The sequence below is a fragment of the Sphaerodactylus townsendi genome, linkage group LG03 (genome assembly GCF_021028975.2).
Source record: "Sphaerodactylus townsendi isolate TG3544 linkage group LG03, MPM_Stown_v2.3, whole genome shotgun sequence".
NCBI classification, from domain to species: domain Eukaryota; kingdom Metazoa; phylum Chordata; class Lepidosauria; order Squamata; family Sphaerodactylidae; genus Sphaerodactylus; species Sphaerodactylus townsendi.
The window spans coordinates 110,647,259-110,670,438 of NC_059427.1; the positions used below are offsets into that span (position 1 = coordinate 110,647,259).

The following is a 23,180-nucleotide window of genomic DNA, read 5'->3' on the forward strand; positions in this document are numbered from 1 at the left end:
CGCTGTTAAACCACACTGATTTTCATGGGAAGAACTAAAGTGCGATCCTTTACCTGGGAGTAAGCTCAGTTGCTGGCAATGGGGCTTACTTCTGAGTAAACCCCCCTAGGGTCGTGATTCACCCATTGGAAGAGTTGCATGGTTGCTTCAAAGCAAAGCCACCTACTACCACCAAGCTTACTCCTAAGTAACGCATGCCTCGGAGCCAACAGTTTTTTCTAAACGAAAACCTCAGTATTCAGGTTAAATTGCCGTGTTGGCTCTTTGCGATAAATAAGTGGGTTTTGGGTTGCAATTTGGGCACTCGGTCTAGAAAAGGTTCACCATCACTGCCTTATTCCATCCTCTTCTGGATCTTTTGTTCTCTAAAGGCCCATGACTGCTGAATTCTAAGTGCCATTGTTGTTACCCAAACATTGTTTACTTTCCAGGATGAAGAATTAAAGATCTGCCTGAAGTGAGCAATAAATGTTGCTGGGATTTTGTAAGGAAAATATATTGTATCTGCTCCTTGGCCTATACCATCTCACACAGGTGAAATGCATACAGAACAGAGGCTTACATATCATCTCCCCAGCCTACATCATGACACAGATTGCAGAAGTGTAACAACAAATGGTTGTACCACCATGTTGTTTACGGACTAAATTTTTACTCCATCACAGAACATTTTTACATGGGGGTAATAGACCTTATTTTCAGATGGGGTACATGCTGTCAACTGATCCAATGACCTGAAGAATTAATATTATCATCCACTTCAAAGGCAGTCAACTGAAGTATTCCAGGAAAGATTACATGAGTAAGGGTGAACATGCTAGCCAGAATGTTATTATACTAAGCTCAATGTTCCAGTACAAATGAAAGACCTTGGGAAGTGGCCTAGAAAGATTAAACATCAGCAACTGCAATGAACAAGTAAAATACAGTTTTTGTTCCTAGAAATGTCAACACTTACCAGGCCTCCTTCCTGTGAGTGGTGATGGAGTCAACGCCATATGGGGAAAGGCTGGGCTCATCTAAAAGAAAGAGAGAGGAGAAAAAAATAATATAACTTGGTTGACTATGCACCAACACTGGGATTTCCAGTGTAAATTACATTAATGTAATGTTATAGCTATAAAGCTTTCCAAGCAGATAAACCAACCCAGTTGGTGTGCCTTCCTAGAGGCAGTTTTGGATTAGCATGGGATTTCTAACCCACACTCTTTAATCCCAAGCACTGACAATTTGATATATAATCATTCCTGCAGTTAAGCAGTTTAAAATAAAAAAGATAAATACATTTGAAGTGCAGTATGTTGAAGAATCTTTCTTATAAGAAGTCAAACAATTTGACCATGCTAGGCCAGTCTCTCCATCAAACTAGGAACTTGTTTTCTGTATGAAGTCTGTATGAGAGAACTCTTGGTCAACATTACAAGTGACCACTATAGTTAGAGTGATTTGCCCTATGTATATGTAACCCCCATGCCCAGAATGGGTTGGCCCAGAATGGGTTGACCCAGTAAGGGGGTGGAGACTCGGAGCAGCAGAGAGGCTGCAAGAGCTCTTTTGCAGAAGAAGCAAGGCTACCAGACTTGGACCTTGATTTCTATAAGCCCTTAACACCTTGTTAAGGTAATTTCAATATTGTTGGGAACTACTGGGAAGGTAGTTGTTGTTTTGCTATGTTGTAAATGTTGGAGTTTATTGTTTCAGGGTTTTCTTGTGTGGTTGTAATGGGTGAGAGTTCTCCTGGAAACCTTCATCATGTTGCAACCTGTTCATCAAGCCCTTGGAGTCTTCAAAACCAACCACCAGCAAAGAAGAATTTGGACTTGGCAATATCAGTAGACTGTAAATAGAAGGACTTGAAATGCAACCTGAACAGGACCTTGAATTGTAACGTTAAATGTTGATGTTTTACAAGTGTTAATTGTAAAGAAAAGTAAACCATTTTGTTGTTTAAAAATTGTTGTTGCAACTCATTCCAAGTACTGCCCCACAGAACCCACAAGCTGAGGTTACATATAGTCTAGAAGAAGAGTTATTTTGTCCAGTTATGGCTTAAGAGGTCATACATCTAAATAAAAATGTATTCTCTATCTATATATTTAAATTCAACAAAGACAAGTGATTAAGTTTAGCCTTAATAATAAATCATTTGTAGACGGGAAGTGGAGTGGGAGAGACAGAAATTTCAGAAGTTTATTTTTGAAATATCTTGGATTACTGCTTAGTTCAGTATATTGTTTATTGGATTTTCATTAAACTTACGTGGAAGAATGAGGATAGCAAACATTTGTGACACTAAATGTTTGATTGTCACACAGATTTAGAATAGTCCCGATGTAGGGAATTCCTTTTAAAAAGCAGATTTTCACTGTTTCCTCACAAACTCTTTTCTGTTCTCCATGACTTAATATTTTCTTTTCCTTACCAATTCAGTTCAACAGCCTCAGTCAGATGTATTTAAATTATCCCTCCTTTACTGCAATCTAGGCAATTTCTCCTCCCTCAAACTCTGTTAGCTATTTTCCCCTAGAATAAATTAATCACACATTTCTAATCCAGAAAATTATTTCCCTTGCTACAAAAACAAGGATTGGAAGAGTTGGGTCAGCAAACACACAGCTCTGTTCACAGCAGATAATATAGGAATATTATGCTACAGCACACAAATTGTAGACCCTCTGACTGTCTTGAGCTATGGCCATTGTTGATCATTTCAAAGCCTGTACAGAATGCTGGCTTGATTTATCACAGTTTTCTTTTATCTTGGCAGAAATGGCAACCACTCATAATTGGCCAACTCTCCAATTACATTCTTGGCCTATACCATCTGTTAGAATACACTAGCAGCTCAAAGGTCAAATTCTGTGCCAAAATGTACTGTCATTTGGCTGCCTTCTACAAAGTTCTAAGAACGAATACCATGTAACACCTCTATTAAGATTTATAAAAACAAGTGTGCAAACTTGTAAAAACTCAAGAACTCTTATGCAGGCTGGATTTTTAACAGGGTGGGGGGAGATTATTTTAGGACATTATCTTCAGGCCATTAGTTTGCTCCTATTGGGAGATATATGGGTTGTTTCCACACCAGTTATTTGCCCTAGGTTTAATGCTGACAAGAGGAGAGCTTTTTTTTGCTTCCCAGCAGCATTATAGAGAAGTATTTTTCTCTAACCTGATTTGGTGCCAACTTTTGTTAAAACTGCAGCAAAGCCTTCATGGTTGCTGTGCCAGTTGGTAAAGTTGGTAAAATTCAGACATTTTCCTTTGATAGTGGAGATATAAGAAACATAAAGGCACATCTCTGAAACAAAAGGGGTACAACGTTTATTTAATAAAATAAAAACTGGGAATTCAGAGTATCTGATACACAGATTGCTGTAACAGTATAATGATATTCAACAGCTTTTTTAAAATAAAAAGATGGTATGGGGGCAATGGCTAGAGATGGTATCACGAGCATCCTTGGTCTTATGACCACCTTCTTCCTTCCAGAAGTTTTAATCAGATTGGACATGGGCAGCCCCATCCAAAGGGGGAGGGGCTAGAGCAGTGTCCAGGGATGGCTCTACCACACTGCCTCCAAAGAGGCAATTGGTGGCATGGGCCAAGGACATAGGTAAGGGGGGGTTCTCAGGTTCAGACCCCCCCAATGCATGTCTGAAGCTCCGCCCCCCCGTTTGTGGGTTTTTGTATTTTTAAAGTGTTTTTTCAGTTTTTGGCCTGCAGGGGGCGCTGTTTTTAGGCTAGTGGCACCAAAATTTCAGGCTATCGTCAGGTGAGACTCCTGATGATACCAGCCAAGTTTGGTGAAATTTGGTTCAGGGGGTCCAAAGTTATGGACCCACAAAAGGGGTGCCCCATCCCCCATTGTTTCCAATGGGAGCTAATAGTAGATAGGTCTACCCATTTGAGGGTCCATATCTTTGGACCCCCTGAATAAAACTTCACTAAACCTAGGCGGTATCATCAGGATAGTCTGATGCTGATACCACCACGGTTTGGTGAAGGTTGGTCCAGGGGGTACAAAGTTATGCACTCCCAAAACGGGTGCCTCCATCCCCCATTGTTTCCAATGAAAGCTAATAGGAGATGGGGGCTACACCTTTGAGGGTCCAGAACTTTGGACACCCTGAACCAAACTTCACCAAACCTGGCAGGTATCATCAGGAGAGTCTCCTAAAGATACCCGGAAAGTTTGGTGCTGCTAGCTTAACAATTGTACCCCTGACAGCAGGCACTCCCTAAATTTCCCTAAATTTCCCCAGATTCTCTTTTTAAACCCACCCCCTTCGGCATGGATTTAAAGGGAGAATCTGAGGTCCCCAGTTTAAACATTGAAAGTGATGTTGTTTCAGGGTGGGGGATAATCCACCCCAAAACAGCATCACTTTCAATATTGTTTTATCTGGGGACCTCAGATTCTCCCTTTAAGGTGGATTTAAAAGGAGAATCTGGGCTCCCAAATTTAAACACCATTGAAAGTGATGCTGTTTGGGGGTGGATTCCAGCATCACAGCAGTTGCCCATGGGGGAGGAGGCGAAAAACCTCACATTTTGCACTGAGCTCCATTTTCCTTAGCTACCCCTCTGCCTGGAGGGGAGAGAGAAGGGACTGTGGGCTGCTAGGACTGCTGGGAGCCCAGCCGGTGGGGGAGGCGGGGCGGGCGGGTCACGGAAGTCTGCCATCCCTTGCCTCAGAGAACTGCTTTTATAAGCACTTAGGCTGGGGGTGGGGCTTGGGAAGGTGTGGCCACACCCCAGAGGCAGGTGGGGGTGTGGCCTCACCCCCAACCCCCCCATAAAAAATCTATACCTACGTCACTGGCATGGGCACTGGGAGAGAAGGAGAAATTCCTTTCTCCCCTAGGGAAGTCCATAGTGAGCAATGACTTATGCCACCTTTTTCGCATCTGTACTGCTGGGAGGGGGCATTCCTGGGCTGAAAGTGCACTGGGAACCAACTAAAGTTGTCTCTGCCTCTGGCAATGCCCCCTCTTCATGCCAGTATGGGCATTTGCAATGGTGGCTAGCTGCCGCAGGCCCCAGCTTCTGTGTTATGGTGCTGTGGTGGCCAGTCACCAAGGTAACCAGCAGCCATGCCACTTTGCATGCCACTGGTGGCACGGATGCCAACACAACCCTTCCTCTACTTCCAATGCGCCTTCAGCCCCCCACTGCTTTGGGTAGCACAGTAAGAGAATTCTGAAACACCAGAAAGTTTGCCTCGTGTTTTATATCATTTTGGTTGATTTAAATAAAGAGTATTACACCAATTTTGGGTTTTGGATTTTTCTGTGGACCAAGGAGGCTACTTGGAACTTCAGTGTACTGAATAACTAAGCCAACTATGCTCATTGAACAGAAGATTTTATTTTGCCAGAGCCTAAAGATAACAAGATGCTTTAAGGAGAGGCATTATGTTAATTGTCTACCATTGTGTTAACTGTTTATTAATACTACCTTTAAAGTGGAAAAGAACCATGTAAGCTTCCTTGAGTCCCCATTAGGAAGAAATGCAAGCCTTTTTTGAGTAAGTAAATAAATGATTAAAAAGCCAATCCTGGCACCCAAATGTCCCAGTCATCAAAATTCTTAATGTAATTAGTTATATCTAGTCAGAATTGAACAACGTCTTGGTATTTTTCAAATGAAACTAAGAGGACTTTGGAAAGAACGCAAAGCCTGTATTAACCACCCCACGTGCTGCGTGGATAATCAGAGAGGAGACAGAACGGAATCAGAGTACAAAGGGTTGCATACTAACTCAGCAGAGGATTTGCTGAGCAGCATCTGTAATTCAGAAAGATGTAGGCAGGAGAAAGGGGCGGTGGCAACTGGCTGACATATTTTGCGACAGACCAAAAATCTTTTAATATGCCGACGTAAAAAGGAGCTACAGTGAGGAAGGAAATGACAAGATATCAGGGCTGACAGAAGCAATCTGGTGATACTGGAGGGCACAGAAGAGACTGAATGCAGTGCTGTGGTTAAACTGACACCTAGGTTTAAATCTCCACTGTGCCATGAAGGTTGCTGGGAGTTGAACCTATCATTCTGTGTCTCTGTACTCCACCTCACAGGTTTGTTGGGAGGATAAAATGGAGGAGCATAACAATGGATGCCTCCCATACGTCTTTAGAGGATGAGTGGGATAAAAGGTACTTAATAAGTACAGTCAAAACTTTTAATTCCCCCAACAAAAGGAGAGACAGCCTACTCTGGATAGCAAGACAACCTCTTGTTTATCACTGTATCTCAAACGCAAGCATTTATTTTCCAAAAAGTCTGTGTCTCAGCGTGTTAGTGAACAGTGTTTCTTTATGCATGTAAAAAAAAGTTCACTCTTATTATGCAACAATTTTATACCAAGACATGGAAGTACTCCAGATTTTTGTTGCAAGGATGATGAAAATCCAGGTCAATGAGGTAAGAACTCTGGCATTTTAAAGAACAATGCATCTCAAGACCAAGTATTCTTTAAAAAGTGTTTTGAAAGAAAGTAACAAAAACATGAAATTGATCTCTCGGTGTAAACCAGCAGGGTCCCATTTGTTCAGGGAAACAGATACCAGGCAGGCTAGGTGCAAGGAGGGAAGAAATGAATTACAACTGTATAAAGAATATAGACAAGAACAGTAAATTTTAGAGCATTTAAATTATGGAGCCACTCAGGGGAAATATGCATAATTGAGGAAAAAGAGACAAAAGTACAGATATAGAGAAAAGGACAATAGCAAAGTGGATCTTAGGAATTCTTTTGTTCACAGGAGTTCCAGTGTGCTCTATTTTTAGAACCCATCTTCTTTAGAGGAAAAACAGAGCAATTTATCTTCCTTCTGATGAGCTGCAGCAAGACCTCATTTCTTGAAAATAGCAAGAGATGAGGCAATTGAATGTCTTGATGTTTAGCAAGACAAATTTTACCCACTATGGTAATTCAACATGAACTTTGCCCCTGTATATTATGAGACAGAGGTGTAGATTTATTTTGATTTTTTTTAAAAAGGTAGTGACTCCAGATTCTCACTCACCCAAAGCTGTAAGTTCAGAAATGCTGTTAAGCTCAACTGGCAACACATCTCCCTGATCTAAATAGGAGAATTAGAGGCCTTGTAAAATGAAATGAAAGTTAAAACTATCTAAATCAGGGATAATTCCAAAGCATAATATATCTATCAGCTACAGTGTAAGTTTCATTAGTATTCATTAAGAAACTAAGCATGTCACCTATAGCACTCCTACATGTTTCAAGTGCTTTAAAAACTGCTGATTTAACATATGTCCCTGCTCTTCTCAGGCTCACTGTCTCAAGCTGTTCATGAAATTGACCTGATACATAGCTGTGGCTATTAAGGAAAAAAACATATTGTAACCAGAAGATTTTTAGGTACCACAATGTATCTCTGTGCGGAATTGTTTTTGCCTCCTCCAATTGTATACCTATTGCACAGCCTTGGATTTTGATGAGATTTAAACACACAGAGGCAGACCCTGGAACTAAGACTTGCTTTTAGTGTTCTATTTTAGATTTAACATGTAAGAGCTAGAGGGAGGTAACTCATGATGGGGAACAAGGTAACATTAAGGTTCCTGGGTCAAGAAGAAACTGGATGGGGGAAGGTGGGGGGGAGAAATCTTTCCCATACTTAAGTTACAGATTCACTTCTGAATCATGGCAAATTTAACATGATTATGACACCAAAGCCAACTAAAACAATCTCATTGTTCCCACATCTGCAGTGTGCTAAATGTTTTGTTACTGTTTTCCATGGTCGCTCAAACTCAGCTCAGCTCTGAAGTAATTTTGATGCAATATTTAACAAGTGCTATTGAAAGTAATACTGAGATTGTTTTACAAGATTATTTACACCAGTATGTGGAAGAACATGATCAAGATTAATAAAACTAAAAGTGGCATACAGGAGGACAGCCAATCCAATAGGTGAGAATGAATTAGCCCTGGCCCTTATAGACAGCATTAAAATAATTGTTACAATGAACTTCCAGAATCTCATATAGATCTCATACAGAGAAGGAATTTAGTTGGGCGGGAGGGGGTATTTTTCAACATCCAGAACCAACAGATAAGTTGAACTGAATTCATCATGAAATACAGGCAATTACATTTAAAGGCTACTGCACTAAACCATGGGCTATATCAAGGAAATGATCTTACCTCAAGCTTTGGTATGTAATTGAAAAAATGAAGCTGATGTGACTTCTTCCAACAACCAAAACAGTTTTGCCAGAAATTACATGGCACGTATGCTACCTAGTCTCCCGAACTCAGGTTAGTTTGAGGTCTGCCAAAGCCGATGGGATAAAGGCTTAGTTCCTAAGTCTTACTTCCACTTGTGTTGCAACACTTTCCATTGTGTAAGTTGTCCTCTGCAGCATAACACTGATGATAGGTAAGGTTGGCAGGTGTCCAGTATTGACCCAGACAGCCCAGTATTTTCACTGACAGTCCACGACAAAAACTGAGACAATACTGGACATTTAATGTTTCTTCAATGTTCTAACAGAACAGTCAGTGAAAGTACTGGACTGTCGAGGTCAACTGGTGACCTCACCAAGCCCAAAGAGTAGAACACGCTGTATGGGCTTGGAGGAGGCAGCCCAAGAAATGCGGAACTGAATGTTCCTTCCACGGCAAACAGTCTGATTCACGCTGTTTGTCCTGAGATAGAGGGTGAAGTCTTGATGTCTTCAGTATTTTTTAAAACTTACCTATCAACCATAGTGACAGGAATTTCCATTTTTGCCAGATCAGCATCTTTCAATGAGCTGTAAAGCACCTATTTCCAGAGGAAAGCACTGAGCTGCAAAGAGGACTATCACCACAGCAGATTAAGAGAAGCTTGACAGATCCAAGCCCAGGCACGCATTTCAGCGGAACAACACAGTAGAGCACTGCTGGGCAGTGGATGAGGCACTTAGTTACAGAAGTTCAATTTCCATAAAGACTCTGGAACAGGACCTGAGAAACTGAAGAGCCTCTCAGCATAATCAAAGAGAACACCAGTTTTATATTAGCTTTGGAGGGATACTCAAAAAAGCCTCCTCACGCTGGCATAAAAAAGAGGAAGCGTTGTATCACTAAAACATTGCACACAATAACAAGTAATTGCCTGCAGGGTCCACACAATGATATGGCAATCACACTAACAAGGAATGGTTTCTCTAGGAAAAGAAACTATAAAATGTTGGGGGGGGGGGGTGTATTTGACAACAGAAATTCAAACTTGAGTTAAAATATGTAGATTATATGCAATGAATGAAGAAAAGCATATAACTGAGCCAATCCCGAGGAAGAGCCTAAACATTTGTATTACGTCAAGACCATAAAGGTGTGATTCTTATTGACAGCCAGTGTGGTGTAGAGGTTAGAGTCTCAGACTAGAATCAGAAAGACCCACTCTGCCACAGAAATCTGCTGAATGGCCTTGAACCAGTCACACGTTCTCAAGCTAATTTACCTCACATGGTTGTTGTGAACATAAAACACAAGAGAATATAAAATACAGGAGAAAAAAAAATAATGAACCCTGCTCTGAGTCACCTTTGGTGGAAAAGGTATGGTATAACTGAAGTAAGTAAATAAATAAATTACTAAAATCTACTTGAGGCTGGGCTGTACTGCTGTGGCCTCTAAGAAGGACAACAGATCATGGAACTAAAAACAATAATTCTGTAAACCAAATTAAGTTAAAAGTAACTAGACTCTGGCCTGCTCCCCACTCACCATAAGCCGCGGGGTCACCTCTTGATAAGACACGGGGATCCTGGACGTTCCCCACATCACCAGCGGCCACTGCCCAGCAGCTGCCCAGAATTTGCCGCTCTCCCACCTCCTTGGCGCGCGTCAAATTAGGTCCTCTACAAAGAGCAACATTTTCCAAAACCCCGCGGTTGCCGCAGGGTGGTGGGGAACCTCGGCTGTTTACGCGTGGTTGATTCACTGTGACGCACAGCTTTCCAGCCAATCAGGAAATAGGATCCTCCATTTTGTTTAGGGAGGGTGTCCCTGTCAGAAAGTGCGCGACATGAAGCTACGTGATGACGTAGACACGAAGCGACATCCTCTTTTACAATGCACGCTCGCGGAAATTGAGACGTGTGCACAACGTGACGTGCCAACATTGCTCCCTTTGCTCGAGCTTTACAGCTTTGCGGCTTGGCAGCACCCATTCACGGGAAAGTGTCGCTGAGCGCATGAGGTTGTGGACGGTGGAAACTGAAACTGATTTTCACTTTCGTTTTTCTGCCCAATTAATTGATGACGTGTTCTCGCGTCGACTAAAGAAAGCGCGACCGGCGATTTAATACTGACGTCAGCATGTGCCGACGTCTCAACAAACTCGTGTCAGCCAATCAAAATGGAGGCCCACCTTTGACTGGCTGCCACTTCCACATGTTCATGACGCACACGCGTGCCAGCCAATCAGTACGCTCGATTGCCACTGAACTCCTGCCTTTGCTCCCCCGCGTTATTTCCTGAATGGCAAATGAGTGGGGAACAAATGTCTCCGTCGTCATAAGCCGCGGAGGCTTTTCTACGCGGGGTCGCCGAGGCGCTGCACTTAGAAGAGGTAAGTGGGGAGTGGCCCCTCTAGTTACAGATTATTCAAAAGTAAGTGAATGTAGAGCTCATACAACACTGAAATTGTACTTCTATGGACTTGGGTGGAAGGGGAGCAGGTTTTTTCCTTAGATTTTTTTCCTTAGATTTTTTCCTTGCCTTGGAGAGACTGCTCTGCTACTCTGTGCACTGTTGTATGGCACATGTAACTATCTGACAGGAGATACTGAACAAACAAAACAGAGTTTTATAATGAATGGTTCTGATGATAATACTATTGCAGAAGGCTGACTTCAGACTCCAAACAACAGAGGACCTTCTCAGTGTTCATGTATGAAGGAGTCAAAGCGTGCGAGATTCTTTCATACTCATGTGGCCAGGGTTGTGTTGCCATGAATAAGTCCCACACATCAGCTTCCACACCACTGTGGATAAGGATGAAGTGGCAAAGTCTGATGCAGTACATAGTACAAACAATTTTTTTTGCCTTTTAAAATCCAATTTAATATTCCGCCCTTTTCTGGCACAAGGCCAGGCTCTGGGCAGCTAACTAGGATTATTCCAAATAGATATATTTAAAATTATTCAAAACATATACAACAATATCAATATATATCAATAAATAATTCTATAGACGTGTTAAAACTGTTCCACTTAGATGACATTAATCAGATTGCATAAAAATATCATATACCTATTTCCTTCCTTCCTAGTTCAATTTTTTTTTTACTAAAGGGAAGGGTAGGGGAAGGGTCTGGGTGGCCAGCCAAGTTTGAAATAAGCCATACTACCTCAACCAAAGGCCTGGTGGAACATCTCCATTGTAGAGGTCCTATGGAACTGTCCTGGGTCCCACAGGGTCCTGCTGCCAACAGATAGGGAGTTCCACCAGCTGGGGCCAGGACTGAAAAAGCCCTGGTTGAGGCTAGCCAGACATTTTTGGGGCCAGGAACTACCAGGAGGTTACTTCCAGAGGACCACGATGTCTTCCAGGGGTGATACAGGGAGAGGCAGTTCTGGAGATATGCAAGAACGTAAAGTAATGGGGGTTCTCGGGTTCAAACCCCCGCATTACATGTCCGAAGCTCCGCCCACCGTTTGTGGGTTTTTTGTATTTTTTAGAGTTTTTCAATTTTTGGCCTGCAGGGGGTGCTGGGTTTAGGCTAGCCGCACCAAAATTTCAGGGATTTGTTGGGAGTCTCTCCTGATAATATCACCCAGGTCTGGTGCGGTTTGGTTCAGGGGGTCCAAAACTATGGACTACCAAAGGGGGTGCCCTCATCCCCCATTGTTTCCAATGGGAGCTATTAGAAGATGAGGGCTTCACATTTGAAGGTCTATACCTTTGGCTCCCATGAACCAAACTTCTCCAAACTGGGTGGCATAATCAGGAGAGTCTCCTGCTGATACCACCCAGGTTTTGGGAAGTTTGGTCAAGGGAGTCCAAAGCTATGGACTCCCAAAGGGGGTGCCCTCATCCCCCATTGTTTCCAATGGGAGCTAATAGGAGATGGTTGCACATTTGAGGGTCCATAGCTTTGGCCCCAATGAACCAAACTTCACCAAACCTGGGTGGTATAAGCAGGAGGGTCTCTTAAAGATACCCTAAAAGTTTGGTGCTGCTAGCTTAACAACTGTACCCCTGACAGCAGGCACCCCCCAAATTTCCCCAGATTCTCCTTTTAAATCCATCCCCTTCAGCATGGATTTAAAGGGAGAATGTGAGGTCCCCAGTTTGAACATTGAAAATGATGCTGTTTAAGGGTGAGGAATAATCCACCCCAAAACAGCATCACTTTAAATTTTGTTTTAACTGGGGACCCCAGATTCTCCCTTTAAGGTGGATTTAAAAGGCGAATCTGGGCTCCCTAGTTTAAACACCATTGAAAGTGATGCTGTTTGGGGGTGGATCAAAACACATATTCACACACACCAGAAGAGTTGCCAACTGGCCTGGAGAAAAATGTCCTTATTTGCTACTAAGTATTCTGTTAGCAATTTATGATAATCCTGGCTATCAGCATTATCAACATATTTTCCCTGCTTGAGAGAGTACAAAAAGAATAGTCAGAGCACATATCCACCATGCTGACGCAATCTGCAAGCATGTTAAGAACATAAGAACAAGCCAGCTGGATCAGACCAAAGTCCATCTAGTCCAGCTCTCTGCTACTCGCAGTGGCCCACCAGGTGCCTTTGGGAGCTCACATGTAGGATGTGAACGCAATGGCCTTCTGCGGCTGTTGCTCCCAATCATCTGGTCTGTTAAGGCATTTGCAATCTCAGATCAAGGAGGATCAAGATTGGTAGCCATAAATCCACTTCTCCTCCATAAATCTGTCCAAGCCCCTTTTAAAGCTATCCAGGTTAGTGGCCATCCCACCACCTCCTGTGGCAGCATATCTCCAAACACCATAATCACACGTTGCGTGAAGAAGTGTTTCCTTTATTAGCCTCTAATTCTTCCCCAAGCATTTTCAATGAATGCCCCCCCTGGTTCTAGTATTGTGAGAAAGAGAGAAAAATTTCTCTCTGTCAGCATTTTCTACCCCATGCATAATTTTGTAGAGCTTGATCATATCCCCCCCCTCAACCGCCTCCACTCCAAACTAAGAGACTCCCTAAAACAGCTGCAGCCACCTCTCACCTCATAGGGAAGGTGCTCCAGTCCCTCAATCATCCTTGTTGCCCTTCTCTGCACTTTTTCTATCTCCTCAATATCCTTTTTGAGATGCGGTGACCAGAACTGGACACAGTACTCCAAGTGCGGTCGCACCACTGCTTTATATAAGGGCATGACAATCTTTGCAGTTTTATTATCAATTCCTTTTCTAATGATCCCCAGCATAGAGTTTGCCTTTTTTACAGCTGCCATGCATTGAGTTGACATTCCCATGGAACTATCAACTAAGACGCCCAAATCCCTTTCCTGGTCTGTGACTGATAGCACTGACCCCTTTAGCGTGTATGTGAAGTTTGGATTTTTTGCCCCTTGTTGTCTTGGAAGCTCCCAGGATACTGAACCCTGTGAAAATCCAAAGCCTGGCTTTCTTCTGGTGGTAATGGTATCTGTGGAAGTCCTCACCTTTCATCCCCAGAAGAATACTTACTAATTGCACTTTTTAAAATGAGAATATTTAATATTTAGTATGAAGTATTTTTTCAAAGCATGCCTGAACACATCCAGAATCCATCTGACAAAGGACAGAAGCAGCTTATCAAAGTGATTAATCAAAATATGTTCTTTCTAGTCTTTCACAAAACCACCTGTCAATACACAATTTCATTCTAGCAAGTCAATCCCCCAGGGCCTGAAGATGCTTTACTGCAAGTCTAAGGCCATTTGCCTACTTGTGGTCTTCTTCACACTGTGCGTACATTCCCTTCAGGTTGGATTCTCAGTTACACACACATTTTACCTTCTCCAGCAGTCAACCTGCTCTCAGATTAGAGAACCTCTGCAGTTTCTGAAAACTCTGAAAATGAAACTTTTCCTCTCCCTTCAAAGAAAGAATGAAGGGAATCAGGATGCTTTTTGCTTTCCTTAGGTTTTCTCACTCTTCCCCGCCTTCCCCTTCCCATGCAACAACAGTTTATCCCGCTTTTCTGGCCAGAAGGATCAAAAGGGCTGTTGTTTTTTAATTTTCTCTTTGAGTGTCTATTGCTGGAGCTTTAGATTCTGAAATTGACATAAAACTAGCAAATTAATGCTAGACCACAGCTGGCACAACAAAAGGCAGTAGACAACCTCCCCAGACAGAGGTTGTGCTGCAAGAACAAGGAAGCAAGGTGCAGGCAAGATGGTGGATCAGTTTTGTTAGGGACACTTTGCAGCAGGAGAATTACAGGTGTAAGCAAAAAAACTATGGGAGAAACCCACTGCAAAGCAAACAACTGCAGGGTACGTAGTGCATGCATAAAGGGCCTAAGTATGCAAGTTTAAGTAGGCTGATTTCAGTGTGTGTTTTGGCAGAAATGATTTCTGCCTAAGTCAAGGGTTTTTAATGGGTGTAGGTGATCAAAGAAGCTCAGTGAGGCAAGGTTCTTTAGCAACACAAATATACTTTACAGAAAGGAAAATAAGCCACAATACACATGAAGACAATTTCTTACATCCTTGTTGGTCACTGGGGCAGCTCCAGGTCTCCAATAAAGCCCACTTGCTACTGCTTTTTCTTCTAGACTTTTCAGCCTTCCTATCTGCAGCCTCCCAGTGCAAGTATCATCTGGCAATCAGGTTGAGTCATGCCCTATTGGTTCTAGTGCTTGTACCTTGTATCCCCTTATTAGGAAAGCTAAAGATTTGGAGGAAGTAATCCTGCAGCCACTTTGGAGATGGAATCTAGCTTCCCATATGCTCCAAGCCAGAATAAGGTCACCTGACAATATCATTCCCTAATCCCCCTCCGGGGAGGGGGTCTTCTGCACTGGTACTACAGTATTTTGTGAACACAGCAGCAATTTCAGGTCCCTGCATGTGTGCTTTGGGTTTGCTCAGAGACAGCAGAAATGAGACCCTCACATCCTAACATTTTGCATAGTTTGGGATTGAGCTGTTTAGCACGTGGTACAAAGTAGAGGGAGGACTTAAAACTCAAAGGTTCCTGCTCTACCATATCATGCCTCCCCCTTTCTTGACAGCTTAACCTAACACTAGGGATGCCAAGCTTCAGGTGGGATCTGGGAACTTCCTGGAATAACAGGTCATCTTCAGACTATAGATCAGTTCCCCTGGAGAAAATGGATGCTTTGTAAGATGAACTCTATGACATTGAACCCCACTGAAATCCCTGTCCTCCCCAAGCACCTTCCTAAAATCTTCAGAAGTTCCCTATCCTGGATTTGGCAATTGTATGGTTAAACTAAGGTCAGAATGTTGGACTGAGATCTGGGAGACAAAGATTTTAATCTCCACTCTGCCATGGAAACTCAGTGTGTGACCTTAGACCAGTCACACATGACCCCATAGAGGCTAAGAAAGGAGTTAAACAGGGATGCATGTTGGCCCCCACACTTTTTAATCTTTATTTGAATGACCTCCCCTCACTTCTGACAGGTCCCAACTTCCACGCTCCCAAGCTTTCCTCACATTTTTTATCAACCCGGCTTTACGCAGATGATTCTGTTCTGCTATCACGTTCCAGGGTGGGTCTAAGGCGGCTCATGAAACAATTCTCTAAGTACTGCAACACCAACAAATTAACAATTAACTATCAGAAAATCAAAATCATGGTTTTTGCAAGATCCCGCAAAAAATATTTCTGGAAACTAAACAATGTTCTTCTTGAGCAAGTTTATTGTTTTAAATACCTCGGCATCACCTTTTCACACAATCTTTCCTGGTCCTTGCACCAAAAGGCAGCGTTCACTCTGTCCTCCCCTAGTATCTCTGGAATCCTTCGATTCTTTCATAGCAGAGGGCACTCATTTGTTCCGGCTGCATTAAGAATCTTCAATGCAAAGGTTGAATCCCAACTACTCTATGGGGTCCCTATCTGGATCCAAGCAGTGAACCAAGCTCTGAATGTCCCCCAATCCAAGTTTTTCCACCAAATAATGGGAGTTCCAAACTGTGTCCCTTACGCAGCCCTGTGTTTAGAACTGGGGCAAAACACTCTGGAACATAAAGCTTGGCTTAGAAGCAGGGGTAGGGAACCTGCGGCTCTCCAGGTGTTCAGGAACTACAATTCCCATCAGCCCCTACCAGCATGGCCAATTGGCCATGCTGACAGAGGGTGATGGGAATTGTAGTTCCTGAACATCTGGAGAGCCGCAGGATTCCTACATGAATTAGAGCCTTTAGATTTTGGCTCGGCCTTCACTACCTGCCGTTGAACGCTCCCTTGTCTCATTGACACTATAGGGACACGCATGGGGCTAACCCCCCTGGTTTTCTCTAATCAAGAGAAAGGTGTATTTCCATCGACCCTGCCTATTGAATCACTCTACCTAATGTCCTATTCAGAAGCCGCACACAATGGAGGCTCAGAGATTGGCTTTTTTTAGATCTAGGAATTTGCAGAAATTTGCATCTAGTAGTAGCCAAAGCGAACCTGCTCTCCAACACAACTCCTAATTCCATTTGAGCAGAGACGTATGGCCTATTACCTCCATACCTATAACTTGAACCCAATGCTTAAAGGAGAGCCCTTACCATTCGCGCTAGCTTTTAACATTGCATGCCCTCTTGCCCTATTAAAGGGTAGGTTCAGCAATTTAGATAAATCCGCAAGGTTATGCAGTTGCAAACTTAATGTGGTTGAAACCCTGACTCACCAACTCTTGCACTGCACCAGATTTGATAACATCAGATCTAAATATACCAACCTACATTTTTTCTTTCAATCTGGGCTGCCTGATCTGACTAGGTTATCTCTATTGTTAAACAACTCGGACCCCGGTCTTTGTGAAGAGATCGCCAATTTCATTGTGGAGATAGTTGAGAGTTCCCAGTAGAACGTATTTGTTGTGCTCTCTAATCAAGAGAAAGATTATTTCCATCGGCCTGCCTATTGAATCACTCTACCTAATGTCCTATTCAGAAGCGTACAATAGGCTCAGAGATTGGCTTTTAGATCTAGAATTTGCAAATTTGCATCTAGTAGCCAAACGAACCTGCTCTCCAACACAACTCCTAATTCCATTTGAGCAGAGACGTATGGCCTATTACCTCCATACCTTAACGAACCCACGCGCAAGGAGAGCCCTTACCATTGCGCGTTTTAACATTATGCCCTCTGCCCTATTAAAGGGTAGGTTCAGCAATTTAGATAAATCCGCAAGGTTATGCAGTTGCAAACTTAATGTGGTTGAAACCCTGACTCACCAACTCTTGCACTGCACCAGATTTGATAACATCAGATCTAAATATACCAACCTACATTTTTTCTTTCAATCTGGGCTGCCTGATCTGACTAGGTTATCTCTATTGTTAAACAACTCGGACCCCGGTCTTTGTGAAGAGATCGCCAATTTCATTGTGGAGATAGTTGAGAGTTCCCAGTAGAACGTATTTGTTGTGCTCCCCGTGGGACCTTTTATCTATCATGTATCCATGCAATTGTTCCCAATTCATGTAATTTTTTTCTTGTAAGTGTATATAATAATGAATCCAAGCTCCTGATATGTCTCAAAAAAGGACAAGAAAATTAACACAGTCAGTATAAGATCTGATGAGTCTAAGGTGGATTCCGCATGGGCCAGAAACAGTGGTGTAAAAATGGTGTGAAATCATTTTAAACCCTTTTACACCATTTTGAACCATTTTTCACTGTTTTCACACAGCTGTTTTTGGTCCATGCAGAATCCGCCTCAGATTATTATTGTTGCAGATAATATTGTAGTGGGACCAGATTTTACAGATGGCTAGTAAAAAATCATGGCTAGCTACTACACCCAGACACAATCTATGAACCACTATAGTATAGTTTGTGAGAGGGGGTTCCACATGAAGCAAAAGCCATTTATAATCCTGGTTTAACAGCGGTGGTTGGGAGCACTGCCATCCCAAAGTGTGCATGCTTGTGGGGAGGGGGCATTCTTGTGATCTTATTATTTGTAAAACACAAGCAATTATATTTCCCCAGTAATACTCTCATGCCTTTTTCATGTGGTACTGCGGCTGCCACAATTTCCCCATAAAAATGCTCTTGAAATGGGAGCATATGGATCCTACACAATAGGACAGCACTTTGTATTAATCTCTCCAGTAATTAGAAGGCAGAGAAGAAAAGATGAGATGTCTCATGACATCCCAAAAACTTGCATATCTGATATTATGCATTTCTTTATCATAATGTATACAGTGTGGTGCTCTTAAGCATTTTGGATGTTGGTGTTGTTACAAACAGTGTTCCTCCTTCATTGCTATCTATGACTGATATAATGGGCCAAAAATCTACATACCCAGAATCCCAAAGAGTCTGAAATTGTCAGTGCCATTGTAAGCAAAGGCACATCTTTCTATTGAAGTCAATGGGCAGGGAAGGGCATAACATTGTTAGGATGGCACTGTTTGGGGTAGTAGAGCTGACAACAGACCAACCTCACTCTCAGTACTGTACAGCACCAAACCGAGAGTTTACCAGGACCAGAGCAGCTACAGATGTAATCTTTAAAGATGTAGCCATATTCCAACCAGCAAATCTATGACAACTGGCCTTTTAACAGCCAGCTATCTGACAATCATGCGTCTGGAAGCTCCACCCTCATGACAGACAAGAGGAGCAGCAGATGAGCAATTCCTCCAAGGCTGCCATTGGCCCTTTCATACATTGGCCACACCCCCACAAATCTTCTGGGAAGAGGAAGGTCACTGGGGCTACCTCAGGCTTTGCTACATCATTTAGAAGGCCTGAGGGGAAAGATCAAGCAAGATGCAACAGCTCTGACTCCCAATTCAGAAAGGAATAGAGCTAGGGGAGAAGTGATGGAATAGGGTGATGCTGAATCACTGCCACTCTCTGCTGATGCCAACAGAAGGCACTGCATTCAGGACAGACCCTGGTACATGATGGCCATGGTCCAGGAACTGGCAACAGGATTAACCTTTTTTGTAAAAAAATAAAATAAAATAAAATTGCGAGCTTTCTAAAAGACCACTTAACAAATTGCTATTTCAAGCATTCTTTTAGAAAGGTAATTTATTTCAGTAAAGTACCATGGATAAAGTTAAAATTCTGGCACAGTATTTTTCCCTGAATTTAACAGAAGACACAAAATGAGAAAAAAAAGTATTCACCCCATAATGTAGTTCTCACTACATTTTTGCACCCAGAAGAATGTTTAAGCTGAAAAAAATCTGCTGCTACAGCACTACTAAGTACAATTATTAACATTAATACTTGTATATTGAACACAACATGGCATATTATTTCACATGTAAATACATTTTTACTTCTCTAAGTTTTCAGTTCCATGTTTCTCCTGTTTCATGGTAGTTCATTGTTAAACCCCACTCCCTAGCACAGATAAAAATCTCAACTCACTCTGAAACCATTATCTCTTGGACCATTGCCTTAATGTTGCCAGATTACCATATTTGTCAAATCACTATATTTTGGCTGGGCTTCAGTTCAGCATCCCAACAATTCATAATCAAGGTAAATTGAAAACACATGCCCATTTTGAAGAACCTGTGTAATGCAGCTATAAGTCACTACTATAACCCCAAGGGGGGGAGGAGTAGTACCATCTGTAATTGTGTGAATGATACTGAAAAGCTAGCTTCTGTTAAAATATTAAAATCACTTTTTCTCACTGTGCTGAACGTAGATTTGTTGATTGAACAAACCTTGTAGGCTTCTGGAAATGGGTCTGAAGAAAAGCATGTTGTAAAGGATAATGATTGTTTTGAGTTCATGAGAACTCTTTTACAATGTTTGCTGATCACTGATATTAGGTTTAAAATCTACTATTTTGGCCAGAGGGAAAAAAGGGAACTTCTTACTCTTACTGCTTTGTGGTCAAATACCATAGCAGATTGAAAACATAAATACCATGAACTTGAAATATAATTCCAAGTCCCTCACAGAAGGAAGCTACAGAGGCAGCTGCTAAGAAGAAAGAGCTGTGAGTTCATGAAAGAGTTCCTTGTGTGCTGACAGTTGGAGCCTTTAAGATGCTGGCGGATCAGAAGCCAACTCAGTGTGACATCAGGATAAAAGCAAGCAACTTCTTTCAGTCAGTAGAACACGTTAGGAGGCCATTCTTCAGAAAGCTAACCTGAATACCTCCCCCTCCATCAGACTACAACAGGAATTCTTCTCTACTTGTTCATGATCCCTTAAAACGTGTTTTGTACATTTACCACTTGACTTATAGAAGATGGTGATTTCTTTCACTTAAGAAGTGATTACAACTCAGCCAATCTAGGTACTGCAAGAGAGGATACTCAAAGCTCTTATAAAATTAGGTTATTCCATCTCCGTTTGACCTATATTGTTGAGGAATCTGCATTGTGCTGAACGAATAAAAGAAACTTGAAAATACAAAAATCACTGATGAAGATCAAGAATGCTGACATACTAATTTAATTTCTAGTAGTAATGGCTAGAGAGGATAGAATTCAACATAAAATATAACACAAATTTTGAAATTAGAATGTGTCCATTTAATCAAACACATAGGCACAAATTTTCATTTTGATGACAGCTTTTGGGACTTGTATACAACAAAAATAGCAAGTATTGAGGGAGAACACTGGGCTAGGGAAATGCATGTGGTATTCAGGACAATAAATTGGGTGGGCACTTCAGGGTGGAAAGTTTGGAAAGAACCCCCCCTTTCCAAACCTTCCTCTGTGAAGCTGGCCAGACATTTCAAGCTAAGGGATTTTTCTATTTAAAGTATGAAAGTTCTCAACAAATCAACATAGTCCATCAATTCTGAATCAGCATATCTCTTTGGGGTGAATCATGCAGTAGAAATGTCCAGATCATCTGAACTTGCATGATGAAACATCCTACAGAAAATGTCCAGCAGCACAACATGATGAAACTGATAATCTTATTTTATATGTGACACTAACTGCTACTGGTGAATTCTCTTCACCCACAGCCATTGAAGGACATGTGAAAAAGAAGTGCTCATAAAAATCTTAAGCTGAAAGTGACCACAAGAGCCATAAAATCCAACCCCCTCCCATCCCTGTAATTCTCAAAAATAAAAAATCACCAAAATAGCAATATCATGACTGGGGGAAAAATCATGCAGCTTGCAACCTTAATACTAGAACTCAGAGACCCACAACAGATACAGGACAGACAAAAGGAAACACTTCTTTACTCAAAGAATAGTGATGGCCATGGGAAGAGATTGCTTCAAAAGGGAGCTAAATTCATAGTGGACAGGTTAATCAATGGTTACCAGCCAAAGCGAGTAGAGGCAAGTCAATGTATTGTCGAAGGCTTTCATGGCCGGAATCACTGGGGTGCTGTGTGGTTTCCGGGCTGTACGGCTGTGTTCTAGCAGCATTCTCTCCTGATGTTTCGCCTGTATCTGTGGCTGGCATCTCCAGAGGATCTGATGTAGGAACTCAATTTCTGAAACGCATCAGGGGAAGGCCTTGACCTCTGTATCCTGTCCCTAGACCCTCCAATGTTGTATGAAACTGGACGTGGGACTAGATGGATCACAGGTCTGATCCATCAGGGCTCTTAAAATGCATTCTTCACTAAAATCTCTTTGATGGATCATGAATATGTTACATGGAAATGAATGTAAGCTCAGAGATAGATTGGCAGTCATCTATGGTCAAGTCAATGCCAATAACACAATGTGGGGGGAAATTGAAAAGAAGACCTAACCAAAAATGCAGCAATTTTTGATCTGAAAAGAGATGGAATCATTGATATACTTGAAGTTGTGTTCTGAAGTTTGCAACAGTTCATTAAAAATCTGGCATCATGCTTGTTCTTTTGAATTCATTTAGAACTATTCTACATGGCACATCTCAGTCATGGTACCCAAGGTGTGGAGCTTGACAGGGGAGAGGCCCGGGACCTTTTCCAGTTCTATTTTGCCTTCCAAGGGTTCCTCATTCTACAGTTTTGCTTTTACAGAAACTATGGCTGAGAAGGCTTAGCAATATTCTCCTGGTTGCCTAGCAGCCTCCCAAATGGTTACACAGTGGACAATCTTTTCTTAAAGCTACATGCATTTTTTTCTGTTAACCTTTTAACCTGATTTTTATGTTTCATATTTTTAGATTTTTCTCCAAACCAGGAATTTCCTTCAGATTTACACACACACCCCCGATCTGGCTCTAGCTCCATTCTGCAGATCTACTGATCCACACTCTATGGCCCAGTTTGGAATTAAACTTCTAACTGTTAATTACCTTGGTGACTTTGATTGGTCATAAAGTTGGGATATAAATTCTGTAAACAAACAAAATAAAATTTACCGTACAATTCTGAAAAGATTTACATCCTTCTAAATCATTTTAAGTCAATGAGATTGCAAGGATGTAATTGCTTAGGAAAGTACCTTTAGTGTGGTTAATAAGCATGCCTCTTTGTAAGACCTGGTAGATGATTGGGATAGTCAGTATAATTCCAATCAGATTGATGCCATTTTGCAGAAATACAACTAAACACACACAGCTTAGATTTAAGCTCATCAAATAGTCATCTCTCTATGCCTTAAACATGTGAATGTGTTTTGCTTTCATTATTTCTAATTGGTGTTTATATGGATAAGTATGTTTGTATTTTTAAGCTCATTTTAATTTTTTTATTGTTTGCCGTCTTAGGGCTCTAAATTGGATGGAAAAGCAACTTTAAAATATTTTGTATAATGAAACCAAGCCTGGGAGAGCCACAAAGACCTGGGTCCTTTTCTCCAATAACTCCAACCAGGTGAGTTCTCAACGATTTATTGTAAATGTTCAAAACAAAGAAATAAAACTTAAATGCAATTACTCAGCTGAATTCAGTCTTATTTGGAAGTTCTTTGTCCCCATTCCGGGAACCCATGGTCCAGAGATCCTTCTCTGACCACGTCTCAAGATGGAATCCAAAAACCTTTGTTTCCCCCCTCTCAGGAAAACTCTGTTCAGGTCACGAGGTAATTTAGGCCTTTTGAAGTTGCATCCTAG

At 41.9% G+C, this 23,180-nt stretch overlaps 1 protein-coding gene across 10 annotated transcripts in view; it reads right to left on the minus strand.

Annotated features, from left to right (window-relative positions):
* The window catches only part of WIZ (WIZ zinc finger), an 86,324-nt gene that overhangs the window by 31,801 nt on the left and 31,343 nt on the right, over nucleotides 1–23,180 (minus strand). For all 10 annotated transcript variants that reach the window (XM_048488468.1, XM_048488471.1, XM_048488463.1 and 7 more), the window contains one exon: nucleotides 959–1,019. Coding sequence is in view for 8 of the 10 variants with exons in the window: in XM_048488471.1 (XP_048344428.1) it covers nucleotides 959–1,019 (61 nt within the window). In the remaining 2 variants the exon portion in view is untranslated. The remainder of the gene's footprint in view (nucleotides 1–958; nucleotides 1,020–23,180) is intronic.